Genomic DNA, 20119 nt, shown 5'->3' on the forward strand with positions numbered 1-20119 from the left:
ACAGCTACAGCAGAGGCGTGGGCTGCCGGAAAAGCCACCTATAGCGGCGACAGAGAACTGCTGGGCCTCCTCCCCTCCCATTGCCACCCCAAGTGACAGACCTCGGACTCGGCCCAGTGGTCGGCCCTCGGAGGCTGAGCCAGGCAGCAGGGGGCAGGTAGATCTGAGAGCAGAACCAGGACCCAACACAACCGGGAACTCAGCTGAGTCCCCGCTGTGCCCCAAACAAGGGCTGCTGTAAACAGCTGTGATGATGTAAAACTGACGGGCAGTGCCCCCACGGGAACCCAGCCGCACAGACTCACAGACGGAGGCTGATACGTGCACAGGTTGCTGGTCATTGCAGCATCACTTCAGTGTCCACCCACAGGGGAACTACGCAGTGGTTAACACGGGAGATGTGGGTCTGTGTGCCCCGAGAAGGAGCAACCTCCAAGATATATGGATACAGCTTTTAAACTGTGCCATCTTGCCAGGCATGGTGGTGCACACCTATGGTCCCAGCTACTTGGGAGGCTGAGGTAGGAGAATCCTGGAGCCCAGGAGGTCGAGGCTGCAGTGAGCCAAGGTGGTGCCACTGCATTCTAGCCTGGGCTACAGCATGCAACCCTGTCTCTACAATGAGTAAATAATAAATAAAAATAAAGGGAGCAGTCTTTATACTTTGCTACCCTTTGTTTAAAGAACAAATAGGTTTGCGTCCATTGAAGTACAGAAAATTTAAAAAACAAACAAAAAACAAAGAGCAAAGCAGGCCCCAGCTCGGCGACTCTGGAACGACAGAAAAGCGAGCAGGTGTCTAGGCTGCTGCTCTGGCAGGGCCAGGAAGCAGGAACGGTGGCCGTGACCCTAAGCCGCTGCTCTGGACAGGGCTGGGAGGCAGGAACAGAGGCTGTGACCATCAGTTTCCACTCTCTGCCTTCTGTGTTCGTGCATTTTCCCACATGCATGTATCATCTTTACAAACAATTCAACCTGCAGAACCCCTCTGTCTCCTGACACCCCAGCTTCCTCTGCATCTCAGAAAGATCCCTTGAGCTCCTGTCCCCACTCCTAACACAGGGGCTGGCAGCTTCTCAAAGACGGCCCCACATCCCCTCTAATTCCTAGGATTCAGCACACTCATGACAAAAAACATGTTGACCAGAAACCTGGCTGCTTCAGACGTCAATCAATGACCGCAGGCTTGCAGCCCACAGCTGCCCCTCAAAGCGACCCCTCCCCCAGCCAGGCTGTCCCGTGGGGCCGGGTTGTGCGCCCATCTGCCTCTGGAACCTCCAGCCTGACCCCCAACCATGTCCCCGGTCCTGGCTACCCGGGACGCCCCCAGCTTCACAGAGTGAGACCCCAATTCTGAGGGCAGCCCCAAAAGAAGATCCCCCAAGACAGCACCACCCCCGAGGCTGCTGCTCCCTCTGCAGAGCAGCTCAAGTGCAGCACAGACACCTCTTCAGGAACATCAGGGAGTAGATGAAGCAACGCCTACTTCTCCTCTGAAGGGAGCAGCCTGGGTCTGGTTGGAGGAGGCAAGGGCAATTGAATTTGTCAAGAGGGGCAGGGCTAGAACCCTCAGAACCCTGAACCTACGTCTCCGGGCTCCCAGGACTGCGATGTGGCCAGGCAGGGCTGGGCTGAGCGGACAGCAAAGCTGAGTTGGGCAGCTCCTGGCCGCTGCTCCATCCTGAAGGGCAGGTTTCACCTCCTGGGCCCATTTCCCAATGTCCTAGGTGACCAGTGGCCTGAGAGCCAGGGGGACTGAAGGGAAAGATGGGGGTGACAGGTGGCACCCCTGCTCCCAGGGCTCACCCAGCACCCCACGCAGAGAGGCACAGGCCACAAGGTACAGGGGAAGGCCCTGGGGGCTGCGGGGGAGGCATCTGGAGGGAGACTGAAGAGGCCATGGGAGGGGTGAGCAGGGCGGGAGATGGGAGGGGGTGAAGGACACACGGCCCTGCACCTTCCCAAGTCAAGGCTTTGAGCTCCCAGCTCCCACCCCAGCCCCGCTCTCAGCAGCTAGGACAGGGTCCAGGAAAACTTGCCCATGAGGCGGGGTAGGAAGGGCACGCGCCCGTGCACCTGGAGGGCTTGGTGGTGGACAGGAATGGTAAGGAGGCCATGTAGAAGGACCCGGCAGGCTCTGCCTACTGTCCTCCCCTTCTGGAAGAACTGCACAGGCCGGGAAACCAGGAGGGGTGGTGACAATTTTCTGGGTCTCTACAAGGATGGCAATGAGGAAAGATGCCCTCCCCACTTGGGGGAAGACACTGGTGACCGTGGCATTTCTCGGGGATTGGGGAGGGAGTTTGGGGCTGAACAAACCAACTTCCTTGTTACTCCTGGGCAAGGCAGGGCCCTCTTCTGCCTCCAGAACTAGAGGGGTGGGGGGGTGGAGGGGCCTCTCCTCAGCCCCTCCAGCCTATACAGTTCCCCCCACCCCCATACACAGGGCAACAGGCCACCCCACCTCAGCGCCCACAGCTACAGGACCAAACCTTCTTTACAGAGTGAATGAAAGGAGACTGTGGCCATGAACTTAGAATGCTTCATGCTGAGACAGCTGCAGCCCCTAGGTATAGTAGCCAGGCCTTTTCCACTCCACTCTCATGGGGTCTTCAGAGCCAGGACAGTCCCAGGGACCTCATACTCATGGCTCACTGTGTTCTGTCAGGCTGTGTTTGGAGCTGGGTGCTGAGGCTTGGTGCTCAGGGCTAAGTGCTGAGGCTGGGTGCTGAGGCTAGGTGCTCAGGGCTGAGTGCTGAGGCTGGGTACTGAGGCTGGATACTCAGGGCTGGATGTTGAAGCTGGGTGCTTGGGGCTAGGTGGTGCCTACTTTTCCCTCCTCTGAAACCCACCACAGCTCCACAAGGAAAGGGTCCCACCCATGTCACAGCAGGTAAACTGAGGCTCAGAGGAGGCACCTTCCAAAGCCACTTGGCATATCACCAGGAGGGATGTGTGTCCAGCTGGCTGGGAGGGGGAGGGCACTGCTACTGACCCCAGCTGCATGCAGGAGCTGTTCTCAGGAGGTCTTCTGGCTGACATTCACCCAGAGGCCCCGTGGAGGGAGCCTGTTTCTGACTTAAATTGTACACGCTGCGGCTGTCAGCACAGCCCTGCCTGTGATACCCCTCGGGACCACAAATGCAGCTCGGGTGGTTCTCACAGCTCCCAGCAACGTTGTGCAATTCAGGCCCCTACCACCGCCCTCCCTGCGCCCTTCCCTGGAGCCAGAGCCCGTCTGAGGGGCTCAAGGCTGCACCTGGCTGTGTAACCGTGGGGCACGGGGCCTAGAACTGTGGGTCCGAGGGGAGGCCGCACTGCCGTTCCTGCCTCAGGAAGGCATGGTGTGCCCCCACAGTGCCCTTCCTTTCCCACCAGTAGCTAGATTTAGAAATGCCCAGAAAAGCCTGCAGTTGGTTTCAGGACACGGACTCCTCTGAGTCAGAAACCACAAACTCAAATGCCTCCAGAGAAGCAGGGCATGAGTTCAGGAGGCCAACAGGGGCCTGCAGACAGAACCGCCAGGTGGGACTATGCTACCGAAAAGAGCATCCTCCCTTCCACGGTTCTAACCAAGTCCCTTTCTTCCCCAGACAAGAGCAGGAAGCATTTTATTGTCTCCTAAAAGCAGATGAGTGATGCCAACATGAAGGGGAGGGGCAGCTGCTGTGGTACAGGAGGCCATGGGGCCCTGGGGGCCCTAGGGACCTTGCCTCTAGTGAAGGGAAGGCAGCCACTCACCTCCAGCATCATTTCCAGTCTGGGGGGGTGGGGACAGGAAGCCCAGCATGGCCACATCTTCCTCTTCTTTTTTTATTAAAAAAAATCCAGAAATCCAAAATTTTAGGTAAAATATTGGTGTTCTGGAACACTGACAACAATTTTTAAAAACTGAAACCTCTATGGGCTAAATGAATCCTGTTCACTGGCCAGAGTCAGCCTTCAGACCACAGTTCATGACCGTCTTATTGAAGTGCTTTTTCCTTGTGACCACCAGGCCCCAAGAGGGGGTGCTCAGGCACTGGCATTCCCAGGTGCTCCTGTATGGGCACAGGCTCCCATGCCTGAAGCCTGGGAAGTGGATGCCTACAGGAAGCAAGAGCACACTGGTGGGCCCTGGGGCGCCCCCCCCACACGCCCCTCCAGTACTGACCCTCCTAGCCAAGTGCAGCCTTGGCAGGACTGTCTGTCAATGTCGGGGCTCTCCCACCTTAGACAACCAGACCATCTCCTGAGCCCACACACCCTGAGCGGGGAACACAAGTGCCAGGGGCAGGTGCAGCTGAATTTTCCCTAAGGCCCGGCCCAAATGGCTTGTACAGCACCAGTCCCCGTGGCCAGCACCTTCATTAAGTGCATGGCTTCAGCACGAAACGCTGGGTGGTGCACGCCTGAGCCCTCCTCTGGGTCCCTGGCTGGGCCAGCCCACACCTGCATCCACTCCTGTGTCAACCTCAGGTCCTCCCTCCCTCGCACCCTGCCGGTCAGTCCTCAAAGAGGACAGAAAGTCAAGCTCCCACCTGCTTGCGCCGGTACAGACCCGCTGTGTCAGCATGGCTGGGATCCACCGGCTACACCAGCATGCATGTGGCACTCTGGCTTCCAAAGAGAACATGTCTTTCCCCTCCGTGCCCTCATTCATACAGCAAACATGGGCATGGGCGTGTCTCATTGCCCAGGCATTGGGAAGGAGCGGTGAGCATGAAACAGCCCCCCAGGTAGCAGGCCTCGGAAACACCTCTTCAAGCTGGCTGATTTTATTCATTTGATCATGTCATGCAATTCCACGCAAATACATACAGGGGTCAGGGCCCACAGGCTGGTGTTTACGGTCCTGTCTCTTCCCAGCTCCTGCCACTGCCCTACCTGCGTGCCCCTCCGGCCCCTGCCCACTAACAATGTTGAATGCGACGTCCATGACTTTCTGATCATCGCATACCAAGATACAAATGCTGCATATTTAAACACACATAGAGAAACACAGCCACGCACAGAGGATTTGTTTGGTGTAGCTTTACAAAAACGGGGTATTTATCACTCTAGTCTACGTCTGTCCTTTTCACATGATACCTTGCAGTCCCTGCAAGCGCACTGGCATGGTGATGATTCATTGTTTCATAGCTGCACAGCATTTCCTGATTTCATCATTCCTCCTTTAGTAGAGATGAATAATCTCCCATAGCATGGATGTACAGAATGCATGCAATCGTTAGTGTTATGTTTATTCATGCTTCTGTTATTTCTATTATAAATAACGTAAATATTCTTATTTTATGCTTTTTTTAATGTCATCTTACTTGCTGATTCTTTTAGTTATCTGGCATAGATACTCATGGGTATACTGAGAAGTTATAGGGTCTGTTCTGGATGAATTCTCTGTCTGTTCCAATGGCCTACTTTTCTAAGATAATTTTATCCAATTAAAAGAAAAACTTGCCCTCTTGGGGTTCTTACTGGATCTGAGGTTGCTGATTTCAAAGGTGCAGAAAGTGGGCCTGGGAGGTGAGCAGTTGGGAGAGGGAGGGGCGGGTCTAGATGCAGTTGGGGGGTAAGGGGCAGGTCTGGATACAGTTAGGGGTGAGAGGCGGGTCTAGATACAGTTGGGGGGTAAGGGGCAGGTCTGGATGCAGTTGGGGGTGAGGGGTGGGTCTGGATGCAGTTGGGGGTGAGGAGTGGGTCTGGATGCAGTTGGGGGTGAGGGGCGGGTCTGGATGCAGTTGGGGGTGAGGGGCGGGTCTGGATGCCGTTGGGGGGTGAGGGGCAGGTCTGGATGCAGTTGGGGGTACGGGGTGGGTCTGGGTGCAGATATACTGCACAGCCCAGGGGTTCGTTCCCCTGCTTGAACTGCACTCAGTAGGAGAAATCAGAAGCACCCAGGGATGAAGCTGTGTTTCTGTGACTCACTCGTAAAGCAAAGCTCCCAATTCTTGCCCACGGTTGAACGAGGAATAAATTGGTACATGGTTCCCAGAGTGCAATGCGGCAATGTCTTTCAAAAGCAAAATGCCTGTGTCCTTTGCCCACAGATTCACCTGCCCGGAATCTAAAGAAGCGTGTGCAGGGTCACCTACTCCAGAACCACTGGTAGTCGCCAGACACTGGAAGTAGGCAGATGCTGGAAACCATCGCAGTGCCCGTCAGCAGGTGCCTTGACATGGCCCCTCGGAACCTGAGCCCAAATCACCATGTTGACAGAAGCAAGCAAAGACAGAGTGTCATTTTGGGGTCTCCCTCCCCTGGACAGTGGCCCTAGAGCCCGCCCCAGCCCAGCCCAGTTCACTCGGGTGAAAAGCCAGGAAGAAACCTCAGAGACAGAAGGGACAAGACGCAAACGTGAGCTCCTGAGCAGAGAACCTGCACCAGGAACCCCAAACCAGCAGTGCGAGCCCAGGGCCCCATGGAAAACACGGGTCCAGGTCACAGAAATAAGGTCATTTGTGCTATTTTTATTTATCATCTGAGTGTCCTGCAAATTTGGTTTCTACTTATAATATCAGCCTTAACTTTTTAAAATGTTGATGAGAATGTTAAAATGGATAATTTTAAACCATTTTCAAATCAACCTTTCCTGGCAATGAATAGATGTGATTTGCTCCCATGAAGACACCCACAAACTGTCAAAATCCAGTGTCACCGAGAGTGAGCAGTGATGGATTGAGCATAATGCATCTTTGTTCCAGGTTTTTCACTCACTGAACCAGGGTCTTCTCTTCCTTCCTCTACCACAAACACACAACACGCACAAACACACTTTTCAGCTGAAAATGTACCTCGATCTCTCTGGCCACGCCAAGAAGGACGCCACACTGGGCTTTAGTTCTCAGCCTATAGAGGGTCCAGAGGAGGAGGCTCTGCTCCCAGGCAGCTGGTGCTCCAGAGCACCGGCACAGCCCCAGCATTCACGATTTGGCTCAAGGCTGAGCTCTGCCCCCTGACATGACCTCAGGGAATCCCCTGTGACTGTTGTTTGTGATGGTCACAATGACAGCACTTCACTCGAGTGGTGAGGACTGAAGGAGAGGGCAGCCAAGTGCAAGCCCCCACCAGGCAGGGAGCACCCTCAGGTATGGAGCACTCACAGGCAGGAAGCACCTATCAGGTAGGGAGCACTCACTGGCCAGGAGCACCCACGGGCAGGGAGCACCCTTCAGGGAGAGAGCAGCCATCAGGTAGGGAACAGTCAATGGCAGGGAGCACCCACAGGCAGGCAACACCCATTAGATAGGGAGCACCCATCAGGTAGGGAGCACAACCAGGCAGGGAGCATCCAACAGTTAGGAGCATCTACAGGCAGGGAGCATCTGAAATGGTGCCTGTTACCATCTTCCCCTTACTCCCAGGTGATCAGCTGTGTGATGGCCACAATCACCAGCTAGCATTCAATAGACAGCTCCTGGGAGCCAGTGAGCCCGGCGCCCACTCTGCAGAGCTGTGCATGAGGGAAGACCTTCCCTGAAGGCAATGGCTGTGTCCAGAACCCCTGCCCACTGACCCTTGGTTTGGGCGCCTTTTTAAGCCACAGTCCACAGTCTGTTTCTTCTGTCTCTGGATCTTCCACCTTCCCACTTCGCTCACTTCCAGGCTGAGGACCTGTCTCTCCAAGTCCCCCTACAGCTCCTGGACAAGGGAAGCTTTCCACATGTATTTGGGCCAGACTGTCTGTCCTCAGATTTGGTGACAATCGCGGCAGCCATCTTCCAGCACATGAACAGAGTGTGAGCTGATGTCTGCAGACCGGGTGCCTCTGCGTGGGTCTGTCCAGAGGGTGGGCTGGGACGGATGGGGCCTCACTCCACTCGGGCCTTGTCAAAAATGATGCCCAGCCCCAGTCCAGACCCACCGCATCTGGGATCTGCATCTTAACAAGACCCCAGGCGGCTGGTCCAGCACACAGATGACCTCTCATGCATGGCTCAGAAGTAATAACTGACAACACCTCTAACAGTCAGAAGATTTCACAGGAGAAAGAGATCGCCAGCTTTTCTGAGTCAGAAGATGGGGCAGCCCTGGTCATCTGTAGTGGCACTCCTGCCCCTCCATCCCCACCACACAACCAGGGTGCTGGTTCTTGGGTCACCGCAGCAGCCTCGGAGTGGTCACCCACTGTCACCTCTCCTGCTCCCTGCCTGCCCCTCCCAACCCCTGGGCCTGGAGCCCCTGCCTCAGCCCTGGTGTCTCCCCGAGGACCACCCCCAGCTGCTCCTCCTTGCCCTCTGCCCCCGCCCTCACCCTGTTCTCTGCCTGGACTGTCCTTGCTCAGGGCCAGGAGGCTCTGTCCTCTCCACCATGAGGTGCAGAATCCACTGCCACCTTCTTAGGCAGGCCCTGCTGGGCCTCTGTCTTTAAAACAGCACCGGCATCACCAGCACTGTGTTTTAGCGACTAATTATCCCCAAGTCACCCTACATGGTCTCCCGCGTGGCCCTTACAGGGCAGAACATGGTGCAGGCTGACTCGCTGTGTCTCTGTGAGCACCACAGTGTCCTCACCGCCAGGACCCCACTGCCCGGGTGCTACCTAAACAGCCTAGGCTCTACCAGTAATTCAGTAACAGGCCGTTGAATGACAAGGGGTTGCCAGCAAGCGCCCTCCTCTCTCTGGGGCTCAGTTTCTTCACTTGTAAGAGGAGCAGCCTTGGCCACAGCACAGTGCAGACCGCCCATTTCCAGGAATGAACGTGTGCTCTCTGTGGGGGTGGCTCTGTGCCTTCTCCCCTGGGCTGCTCCCTACAACATCAGGAGGGAAGCCCGAACGGAGCCCTGCAGGCCAGGCCTGGCAGGAGCGGAGCAGAGAAGCAGAGCCCGCAGGAGGGGAGAGAAGGCATCACGGCCGTCCACAGAGGACAGTGCTCCTCAGACTGAGGCCTGGCCCATGGCAAGAAATCTGTGACATCATGACTTAGTGACAGGACAGGGCAGGCAGGACATGGAGGGAGCAGACGAAAGCAGAGGAAGTAGTGGATGGCTGGGCCAAGGGGTGGGGGCCACCAAAAAGGACCCTTAGGGCATGGGGTAACTGATGTGGAGGCTTCACAAACCCAGGAACTATTTCTACGTTTACTGCACTCTGATGTGGTTTCTTTCGTTGTTTAATTTTCTTTAAATTGCCACTATTGATCCAGGTCCTGGCTCTCCACAGCCACCAACAGCCCACCTCCAGGCAGTGTAAACCCTGGGGTTCAGCAGGAATGCCCCAGGGGCTGCAGGCCAGGAGAGGAGGCACTCATGGGAAGCCATGGAGACAGTGAGGGACAGTTGCTGGCTGGCAGCTGTTCTCGGGGTACCGCTCCTTAAGGGACACGCCCTGGGGATTGTCTGGCGTGTCACAACTGCCTGCTCATTTGCCACTGAAGGGTGAGGGCCACAGTTGGGCTTGGAGCCCACCAGCCTCACGACAGAGTTGCCCCTTGGGAACCTCTAAAACCTCATGTCACGTCGGAGCCCTGAGCCAGAAATCCCTGCACTCAGGGCATGGCAGTTCTGCCTGCTGCATGTCCGGCCCTTCTTGGAGGGCCTCGATGGTGTGAAAGCTACTGGGGAGGCAGCAGGTCCCCTGTCACCCGACGCTTCATCTCGAACACAGCCAAGGGCTCCTGGATCCAGGCTCCAAAGCACAACGATCTAGGATGCGGGGTGTGCATCTGTGCACAAGGGACCCAAGGGTGTGTAGTGTCCCCTCATATCATTTAAGATATGGCTTAGAGCCTGGGCAACAAAGTGAGGCCCCATCTCTACAGAAAATTAATACATGCACCAAAAAAAGCTGGTGCAGTGGCTCACACCTGTAATCCCAGCACTTTGGTAGGCGAAGGTGGGAGGATTGCTTGAATCCAGGAGTTCAAGACCAGCCTGGGGAACATGGTGAGAGCCCATGTCTACAAAAAATTTAAAAATTAGCCAGTCGTTGTGGCATGTGCCTGTAGTCCCAGCTACTTGGGAGGCGAGGCAGGAGGATAGCTTGAGCCCAGGAGTTCAAGGCTGTAGTGAGCCATGATCAAACACTGCACTCTAGCCTGGGCAACAGGGTGAGATCCTGTCTCTATAAATTAATTAATTTAATTTAATAAAAATAAAATATGGCTTGGATATCTCTCTGGAATCTTCATAAGTAGTTCACAGTTTGACACCAAGTCCATCATGCAACGTGCAAAAAGAAAGGGCCTTCTCTTTGGAAACAGGAATAGCTGTTTCCCTCCCACGTCTTCTACAGAGTGAGGCCCACAGCATTCATGTGAGCGGTGGTCCGTCGGCCGCTGAGGCCAGGATCACGTTGGCTGCAGGTGTCACATGTGGCTTTCACTCTGTGAGAGGGTGCAGCACAGGAGCATCTGCCATTTTGTTTTCCATGGAATTTAAAGATTAGGTTATCTCCATCTGCCCAGCAGCATTATAAGTCACTTCCACTGATGTGAGAGTAGCTGGTCCGCCAGGCCTCTGCACACAGAACCCCGTGGCTTGGGTTTGCTGGTGGTTTCTGTTGGGGGGTGACGGGCACCTGGGCTGAGCACTGGACCCGTGACTGTGAGGCAGTGAACTCATGTCCTTCCCACAGCAACCCTGGGAGGTTGCATTCCTGGGCCCTCATTCTGGAAAAGGAGAAGTTACCCAGGACGGGAGAAGGCGGAGCCTGGATTCTGTCTCCATTAAACCTTGAAGGTCTGTCTCCTGGTCAACAAGACAGGACAAGCACAACCCATTCAAAACCCCCCAAACCCCACATGAAACCACGCAGGACCTGCAGGGCAGCGTCACCCTCTGGCCCAGTGCCAACACTGCGGATGCTGGTGGATTCAGGCAGATTCTGCCTGTCCACGGCATTGATAAGCATGACCAAGAGGCAGGCAGCGACCCAGGGAGGGGTGGGGGTTCAAGCCCCGGCGACGAAGTGCCTGCTGCGAAACACCTGTGCTTGGCGACCCTTCCAGGAAGCTGCTGTGATCAGAGACATCCTGACTCTTTCCAAAGCCACCCAGAAGAGCCCTAGACTGGGAACAAGCTCCCAGGAGAAATGACTGGCCACAATGAGCACATGAGGCTCTAAAAGACCAGGACCCTACATGGAAGATGAGTCTCATGACAAACCTGTCCAGGAGACGCTGGAGGCGTCACTCTTCCCTGCCTGACTTACCCTCCAGCCTGGTCCTCTCTCAGGCCCCAAAATGCCCAGTGCCAGCCACAGGTTATAGCCCAGCATCCAACAGATCACCAGTTCCCAACACATCTGCCAAACCCATCCCGGCTCAGAGCAGCCACGTCTATGCAGGCAAACCAGCCCTTCCATGAACCCCAATCCACAGAGGTAAGTGTGGGTGTCCACAGTGTCAACAGGACACCTCCTTCCACTCCTGGTTTCCACCTACAGGTGAGTCTACTTGCCCCACCCCAGACCCAGGGTAGCCCAAGCCAAGCTGCTCCCAAGTGTAGCTCTCCAAAGGCTTCCTGCGCATTTAGAATAAAACTCAGTCCTCCATTTAGAATGAAACTCACACTCCTCCCTTTAGAATAAAACTCACACTCCTCCATTTAGAATAAAACTCACACTCCTCCATTTAGAATAAAACTCACACGCCTCCCTGAGGCCTGGACACTGGAGCTGAGCCTGCTCCTCCCAGCCTCCTGCCTCCCCAGCACCTCAGAGCTCAGGGTGCTCCACCCACAGCCACGCCTAGCCCCTTCCTGCCCCCTGCCCTCTGCACTTGCTGTTTTCTGGCCTAGAACATTCTTCCCCCAGACCTTCAGGACAGTCGCTTCCTCTGGCCATCTAGAAGCCACATCCTGGAGACACCTCCTCGACCTCCATGAAGACAGCCCTATTCCCTGCTGCCATCTTCTAACAGGCTGTCCTCTTCCACTTTCTTCCTACACTGATTCGAAGTTACTAATTTATCTACTGGTTTCTTATTGGTCTTTCCCAGGAGAACACAAACTCCTCAAGAGCAGGACCGTGTTGTTTTTCTTGTTTCCAGTAGAGCCCCCAGTGCCTGGTTCACAGTAGGCACCCAGTAAGAATCTGCCAGAGGGACGGATGGAGGGATGAGGGGTCCCTCCTCGGATTCCCGCCTGGTGCAGTCCGGGTGTCGCTGTGGGAAGCACACCACTCTGGACTTGGCTTACACAATCATGGGCTCCTCAGATATTTGCTGGCGCCCAATACATGCAGGGCCCTGGGTGACAGAAGCCAAGAAAGAGGATGGATTCTGTTTCTAAACACAGGCCCCATGGAGTAACATGTCAGGGCCCATGGGCACTGGTGGGCAAAGCGTTCCTTTTGCCCCGACCTGCAGCCTCATGGCACATCCTTCAGGTCCCAGGACCCCTGAGGCCTGGCTCTTACCTCCAGCGGGACCACCTGCATGAGGATGGCGAAGTTGGTGAGGTGAGTGCAGCGGCAGACGGAGTAGGTGAGGTTTCCTCCCATGAGCACACAGCCCTGGTTCGACCAGACCCCTTCTCTGGAGCTGAGGACACAGGAGAAAGGATCAGAGGTGGCAGCACTGCACCTTTGGCAGGGGACTGAGAGTGGCACTCCCACACCACATAGGCCCGTGAACTCATGGTGGTGCTCTGTTGGTGTGAATACTGGCAATTATCATTTTCTTCTCTGTATTTCTGTATATTTTGGTTTTTGTTTGTTTTGAGACAGGGTCTCATTCTGTTTCCCAGGCTGGAGTGCAGTGGTACAATCATAGCTCACTGCAGCCTTGACCTCCTGGGCCCTTGCAATCCTCTGGCCCTTGCAGGCCTCCTGAGTAGCTGGGACTACAGGTGCATGCCACCGTGCCCGATTAATATTTTTATTTTTGTAGAGATATAGTCTTGCTATGTTGTTCTGGCTGGTCTTGAACTCCTGGGCTAAACAATCTTCCTGCCTCAGCCTCCCAAAGTGCTAGGATTACAGGCGTTAGCCACTGCACCCTGTCTTCTATATTTTCAAATTCAAAAAAAAAAAAAAAAAAACAGATTTAAATTGTTCTTCCCTGAAGTTGCAACCTCACACTATTGGTAAAGACAAATCCTTGCTTCAGCCAAAGGCAAGAGCCCTTGGGGAAAGCACTTCTAAAGGTGAACAAGTTAAAAGGCTCTAGTTTGTATTTGCTTTGTATTGACTTTCAACTGTGGTGTCAGCATGAACGTGGCAGATGAGACTGTGGCTGTCGGGCCGTGTGACCGGTAAGATCCAATCTCGTACCTCTCTGGCCAGTGTCCACTGGACAGAGCACGTGCCTGCAGCCTTGGGTAACAGCAACTCTGCATTAGCCCTGAGTGACGCAGAGCCTAAGGGAGGGACTGGGATTCCTTCAGACATGGCCCAGGGGTGGCTGAGAGCTTGAGGATGGAGACTCAGAGACAGCAGCTCAGTGGCGATTTTCATGATTAATTACCTGCTCTCCTAGGGGAGGGAGAAGGCATTTAGCAGACACCAGAGTACAAAGTGAGAGTCACTCAGACCTACCAGTTTAGAGGAGCCAAACCCTATTAACAACTTCAGAATTGATGGGACTTAAAGACTGGGTCATGCCCTCCTCCTCTACCTCCCCACCCCTCTTGATCTAATTTTCCCAGAACCTTGGAGGGAGTCACCAAACACTAGCTTTTGTGTTATCCATTGAGCCTTTGTCTGTCTATTGGCTGATGAATACCATACTTCAATTTGAGGGTGGCCTGAACATTAACAGGCATTGAAATAGGTGAACATGGTCATGGGTATGAGCTGCCCCTTCTGCTTACACAAAGGGTAAGCTACACAACATGAAAGTCACATTGTTCAGATGGAGCTGCAAAGGTGTGATGATGACCTAGTTAGCCAGAGGACTGGAGCCTTAAATGGCATCAATGACGATCTACTTTGAAGGGAGTCAGTGAAAGCAAAGAGGCAGGCTTGCAGCTTGTGCATAAATAAATCTGCTACGAAAGCCAGACAAAGCAGCATCAAATAACATGAAAAATACGTACGGCCCTGTGACCCAGGAAGTCTGCATCTAAGAAAAATGTTCAGTCATGCATAAATAAAATACAGCATACATAAATATAATAAAAGACATGTGTGTCCATACGGACAAAACGCAGAAACAGAATGGGAGGAATGATGGAAGAAACACTGAATTAAACACCACCACATATTTTCTATGATTAAAAATATAAATTATATATAAATTATTGAAAAAACACATAAAACCCTCCCACAGTGGTTACTGCTGGGGAAAGGGGTGGCAATCAGCATAAGAGGTAAAGGTCAAAGGGAACACATGCTTTTCTATAATGTTTTACTTTTTAAAAAGTATATATATTGATATATTACTTGTATAATTTCTTAAAGTATCAGTCTAGAAAAAAGCAGCCCAGAATTCTAAGCCCAGTGGAAATCTTTCAAGAATAAAAGAGAGGGCCGGGCGCGGTGGCTCACGCCTGTAATCCCAGCACTTTGGGAGGCCGAGGCGGGTGGATCACGAGGTCAAGAGATCGAGACCATCCTGGTCAACACGGTGAAACCCCGTCTCTACTAAAAATACAAAAAATTAGCTGGGCATGGTGGCGCGTGCCTGTAATCCCAGCTACTCAGGAGGCTGAGGCAGGAGAATTGCCTGAACCCAGGAGGCGGAGGTTGCGGTGAGCCGAGATCGCGCCACTGCACTCCAGCCTGGGTAACAAGAGCGAAACTCCGTCTCAAAAAAAAAAAAAAAAAAAAAAAAAAAAAGAATAAAAGAGAATACTTTCTCAAATGGTAACTGAATCTATTCCCAGTGAACAAGCACTACAAGGAGAGTTAAAGGAATATGATACTAGACAAAAATCTACACAAAGAAAGAAAAGAGCTAGAAATGGAATAAGTGAAGGTAAATAAGCAATTATTACTGTCTTATTTTTAATTGCTCTAGAAGATAACTCATTCTCTGGAGGAAAAACACTAGCAATGCATTGTATTTACGGCGTCTGCAAAGGCGGAATGCTCTGCAGAATGGGCAGGAAGACGTGTGAAGCTATTAGCATAGTGTCTTAGAATGCATTTGGAATGACAGCATAGTATTTGAAGGCAGGCATGAATTATATACGTCGTAAACTTAGGTCAACCACTACCAAAAAAGTTAAAAGGATGTATAAATTAGAAGTCGTTTACAGTAGAGATAAAATAGCATCATAAAAGATACCCAACAATCCAAATGAAGTCAGAAAAATATAACATTTTAAAAAGATAGAAAAGTTAGAAGACATCTAGCAAAATGGTAGATTTTAATCCATCTATACCAATGATCACGCTAAATATAAACTGTCTAAATATGTCAATTAAAAACAGAAATTTTAGGACTGGATTACAGAAAAGACAAGACCCAGCTATATGCAGTCTAAAAGAAACCCACTTTAAATATAACTATATAAATAAGATGAATGTTAAATTATGGGAAAAGATACAGCATTCAAACACTAATCAACAAAGCTAGAGTAGTTGTATCTAAATTAGACTAATTAGACTTCAAAGTAACACATATTTCCCAGGGTAAAGAGGAACATTATGTAATGACAAAAGAGCTAATTTTCCAAGAAGACATAACAATCCTAAACATACATGCACGTAATAATAGAGCTTCAAAATTCATCAAAGAAAAATTTATAAAACTAAAAGGAGACATAGATAAATCCACCACTAAAATTGGAGAATTCACACTCCTTTCTCTTTAATTGATAGCAAAGTTAACAGAAAAGTAGTAAGAATACAGAAGACCTAATCATAACTATCAATCAACTTCGTGTAACTGACATTTATAGAATACTCCACCAACAAGACACTTTTTTCAAGTGCACATGGGACTTTCATTAAAAACTGAACATATACAGGATCACATAAAAACTTTTGACAAATTTAAAAGAACTGAAATTATAGAAAAAAAATTTTCTGAGTATAAAAAAATTATTTGCAAATCAATGGCAGAAAGCTCTCTGGAAAATTCCCAACTGTTTGGAACTAAACCACACACTTTAAAATAATACATAGGTTAAAGAGGAAATCACAAAGGAAATTAGAAAATATTTTAAATTTAATCAAAATTAAAACAACATATCAAAATGTGTGATGCAGCTAAATCAGTGCTTACAAAAAATTACAGCATTAAATGTTTATATTAGAAAATAGTGAAGCTTCATAGCAATAACCTAAACTTATACTTTAAGAACTTTTAAAATGAAGAGCAAATTAAACTCAAAGAAGCCAAAGGAAGTAAATTAAATACAAAGAGGATAAGTCACTGCAATTGACAATAAACACAAAAGAGAAAAATCAATGAAGCCAAAAGTTGTATCTCTGGAAAAATATCAATAAAATTAATTATAAGAGCGACTCAGGAAAAAGAAGACATTACAGATAGAAAAAGTGAAATGGGAACATCACCACTGACCCTTCAGACATGAAAAAGGCTAATAAGGGAATACCACAAAAAACTCTGTGCCTATAAATTAGACAACTTTGATGAAATTGATAAATTTTTCAGAAAAAAACATAAACTGCTAAAACTTATTTAAAAAGAGGCAGACAACCCACATAGTCCTGCATCCATAAAAGAAATGGAAAGTGAGGTTGAAAACCTGCCAACATTGAAAGCGAAGGCTCAGGTGACTCCATGGTGAATTCTACTAAAATGGAAAAAAAATATCAATTCTATACAAACTATTCCAAAGTGCATCCCAAAATGTAGCTTTTTATGAAGGTATCATTACCTCATATGCAAATGATGACATTACGAAAAATAAGAGAACTGCAGACCAATATCCTGCATGCACAGACACAAAAATTCTCAACAACTGTAGCCAATTAGATTCAGCAATATACAAAAAGATAATACATCATGACCAACTGAGTTCTACCCCAGGAAAGCAAAGCTGGTAAAACTTCCAGCTTTAATCATAATGATCCCACTCTGAAAACCCAAATGTTTCTCTACTAGGGAGAATACCACTCAGCAGTGAAGTGTAAAAATGAGCTGTGGATACATGCAACAATGCAGTGTCATTGTGCTCAACACATTATGCAAAATTTAAAAAGCTAGACTCCAGAAGGCTGTCTATGCCATGATTCCATTTATGCAGACTCTTGCAGAAGCAAAACTATATAGGGACAGATGACAAATCGGTGCTTGCAGGAACCAGATGTCAGGGGAGGGATGACTACAAACAGACACGAGGGTGTCTTCAAGGGTGAGGGACGGTGCTAATCCTGATTACGGTGGTTGCATAACTGTATTCATTTGTCAAAACTCACAGAACTGTACAATCATCTAAAAGTGTGGATTTTTCTGAATATCGATTATATAATAAGAAGTAGTAACTGAACAATAAACAGGAAGGGTACAGATCCTATATGCATGATGGTGGCTGCCTCTGGGAACTGAAGAAAAGGAACAGAAGGTGGAGGCTCTTTAATACCGTCCGTAATGTTTTACTTGTTTCATTCTTAAAAATATAAAAATGTGGGCTGGGCAGGGTGGCTCACACCTGTAATCCCAGCACTTTGGGAGGCTGAGGCAGGCAGATCACGCAGTCAGGAGATCAAGACCATCCTGGCTAACATGGTGAAACCCCGTCTCTACTAAAAATACAAAAAAATAACCAGGCATGGTGGTAGGTGCCTGTAGTCCCAGCTACTTGGGAGGCTGAGGCAGGAGAATCGCTTGAACACAGGTGGCGGAGGTTGTAGTGAGCTGAGATCGCACCATTCCACTCCAGCCTGGGCCACAGGCAACATGCTAATAACTATAAATTTTGGGCAATGGGTACCTGCATTTGTTATATTATTCTCCATACTTTTCTCTGTTTTTAAATTTCCTTCAAAAATAAAAACCAACATGCCAATTTAGTTTTTACCAAACCCCAGTTCCCATTTTCTAGTCATAACTTTTTTCTCCAAACAGTGCCCCCAAATTGGGATACTTATTTCTAGGAGCACGTGCTTCCAATTTTTCATAAGTTACAAATGAAGGAAAAAGAGCTGCAACGTGCTGAGCCTGAGCAGGACAAAATCACTGAAATTACAGAGCATCCCTCCATGCTGCAGGGGCATGACGACAACGGCCACAACCAGAGGGAGGCCTCCTGGGGGACAAAAAAGTCAGCAATGTTTGCTGGAGGTGACAGGAGCTAGGCTGTGTTTTCCTCACTGTTCACAGAACAGAGATATAGGGGGATTATGCCGACCCACCGCTGCACCCCAGCTCAGTGTCTTGCAATCTCCTGGCCTCAGGGTGCAGGGAGCGGAGAAGCTTTCTCTGCCGGGGGCCACACCAGCAGACATGGCACAGCTTGTGTGGACGCTGGGCTGGAGCAACAGGAGGAAGGAGCTGGGAAATGATCCAGGCATGGGAAGATGCCCAGGTGCTGGGGAGCCCTGTCAATATGAAGAGTGACAGGCCACTAGGCAGGGTATGAACTGGAGGTCCCAGATGTGTTCAGCTGCCTGTGCAGTATTTTAAACATTGGGAAAGTTCATACAAAAATCCAGCCACAGCAGGCACAGTGGCTCACACCTGTAGTCCCAGCACTTTGGGAGGCTGAGACGAAGGACTGCTTGAGCCCAGGAGTTTGAGACTACAGTAAGCTAAGATCACACCACCGTACTCCAGCCTTGGTAACAGAGAAAGACCCTGTCTCAAAAAAACAAAAACAAAAACAAAAACAAAATTCAGCCATGAAAACTCATGACCTGGTAACACAAGACCTGCAACCTGCATGCCATGTGGAACAAGCCCTGGGGGCGTAGGTGAGCAGTAGCTGAGGGTTCAGGAGCCCCGCCCCTCCCTCCAGTCCCTGGCCCTGCTAAGAGCTGCGTTTTTAACACCGCTCTGACTGTGGGAGCCACTCACTGTGGGCTCATGTCTGGGGCAGAATTGTGATCAGAGTGATGGTGGGAGATCCCCGGACATGGGGCTGGTGAGCCGTGGAGACGAGCTGAGGCGGGGGCTAGGAGGCAGGAGGAGACTGCCTGTGACAGGTGTGACAGGCAGACATGGGCGATACCGAGGGCTTGGATACCTCGCGTCCACCCAGTCTCCCCCATGCAGAGGGTACCTGAAGTCCAGGAAGGCGCAGTACACGAAGACTTGGTTGCTGCTGTTGGTGGCCTCACTGTGCTGCTTATGCGTCTGAAATGAAAGAAAACAAACACGACACATGACACTGCTGAAGAGGCCCCTGGTTTTCGGCACTAGCTTGAGAGCCAGACCCTCACAGCTGGGTGACCTCAGGCAGGGACAGGCACGGCCACCGATTTCTGTCTCCATACATTGTGGACATAGTCCCATGTCACCCAGCCCATGTCATGCTGCTCTCTCATCTACTCTCCCTAACCCAAGGGCCCTGGCAGGTGCCGGGCCCTTCCTCTGTACACGCCTCCCCCAGGACGCTCCTCCCCCTACAACACTCCTCCCCATAGGCTGCTCCTCCCCATAGGATGCTCCTCTCCATAGGCTGCTCCTCCCCATAGGATGCTCCTCCCCCTAAGACCACTCCTCCCCCTAGGATGCCCTTCCCCATAGGACACTCCTCCCCATAGGCTGCTCCTCCCCATAAGTGGTCTTTCCCACAGGCCGCTCCTCCCCACAGGCCGCTCCTCCCCACAGGATGCTCCTCCCCACAGTATGCTCCTCCCCATAGGCCGCTCCTCCCCCTAGGCCGCTCCTCCCCATAGGCCGCTCCTCCCCATAGGTGCTCCTCCCCATAGGATGCTCCCTCCCCACTCCCTCCCTGCCATGCATCTGCACTAAGGAGCTCTTCAGAGAGACCTTCCCTTTCCAACCTGTCCTAAACAGCACCAGCCCCTGCCTGCCCTAGCTCCATTCCACTCCCTGATTTTTTCATAGTATTGATCACCATATGGCATGTTACATATTCACTGTCCACTGTGTGTGTGTGTTTGCTACCTTCCCCTCTGCAATGTCCACTACAGAAAGGACAGAGACTCTGTCTCATTCACAGCTGCATCCCCAGGACCTAGAGGGCATCTGGCATACAGCAGGTGCTTACTAAATATCTGTTCAACCAATGTACAAAAGAATAATTCAACAGGTCCCTGAGACCACCTTGTTTCGGGAACTGGTGTTCTCTCCTGGGCTGCTCCTGGGCTGCCTCTGGGGGTGTCC

General features: G+C 51.1%; 1 protein-coding gene across 2 annotated transcripts in view; it reads right to left on the reverse strand.

Annotated features, from left to right (window-relative positions):
• The window catches only part of ADGRD1 (adhesion G protein-coupled receptor D1), a 175261-nt gene that overhangs the window by 43059 nt on the left and 112083 nt on the right, over positions 1-20119 (reverse strand). For both annotated transcript variants that reach the window (XM_037729923.1, XM_017504508.2), the window contains 2 exons: positions 19050-19123; positions 12334-12457 (listed from right to left, as the gene is read on the reverse strand). In XM_037729923.1, the coding sequence (XP_037585851.1) occupies positions 12334-12457; positions 19050-19123 (198 nt within the window). The remainder of the gene's footprint in view (positions 1-12333; positions 12458-19049; positions 19124-20119) is intronic.

Source organism: Cebus imitator, unplaced genomic scaffold (assembly GCF_001604975.1).
Source record: "Cebus imitator isolate Cc_AM_T3 unplaced genomic scaffold, Cebus_imitator-1.0 Scaffold323, whole genome shotgun sequence".
NCBI classification, from domain to species: domain Eukaryota; kingdom Metazoa; phylum Chordata; class Mammalia; order Primates; family Cebidae; genus Cebus; species Cebus imitator.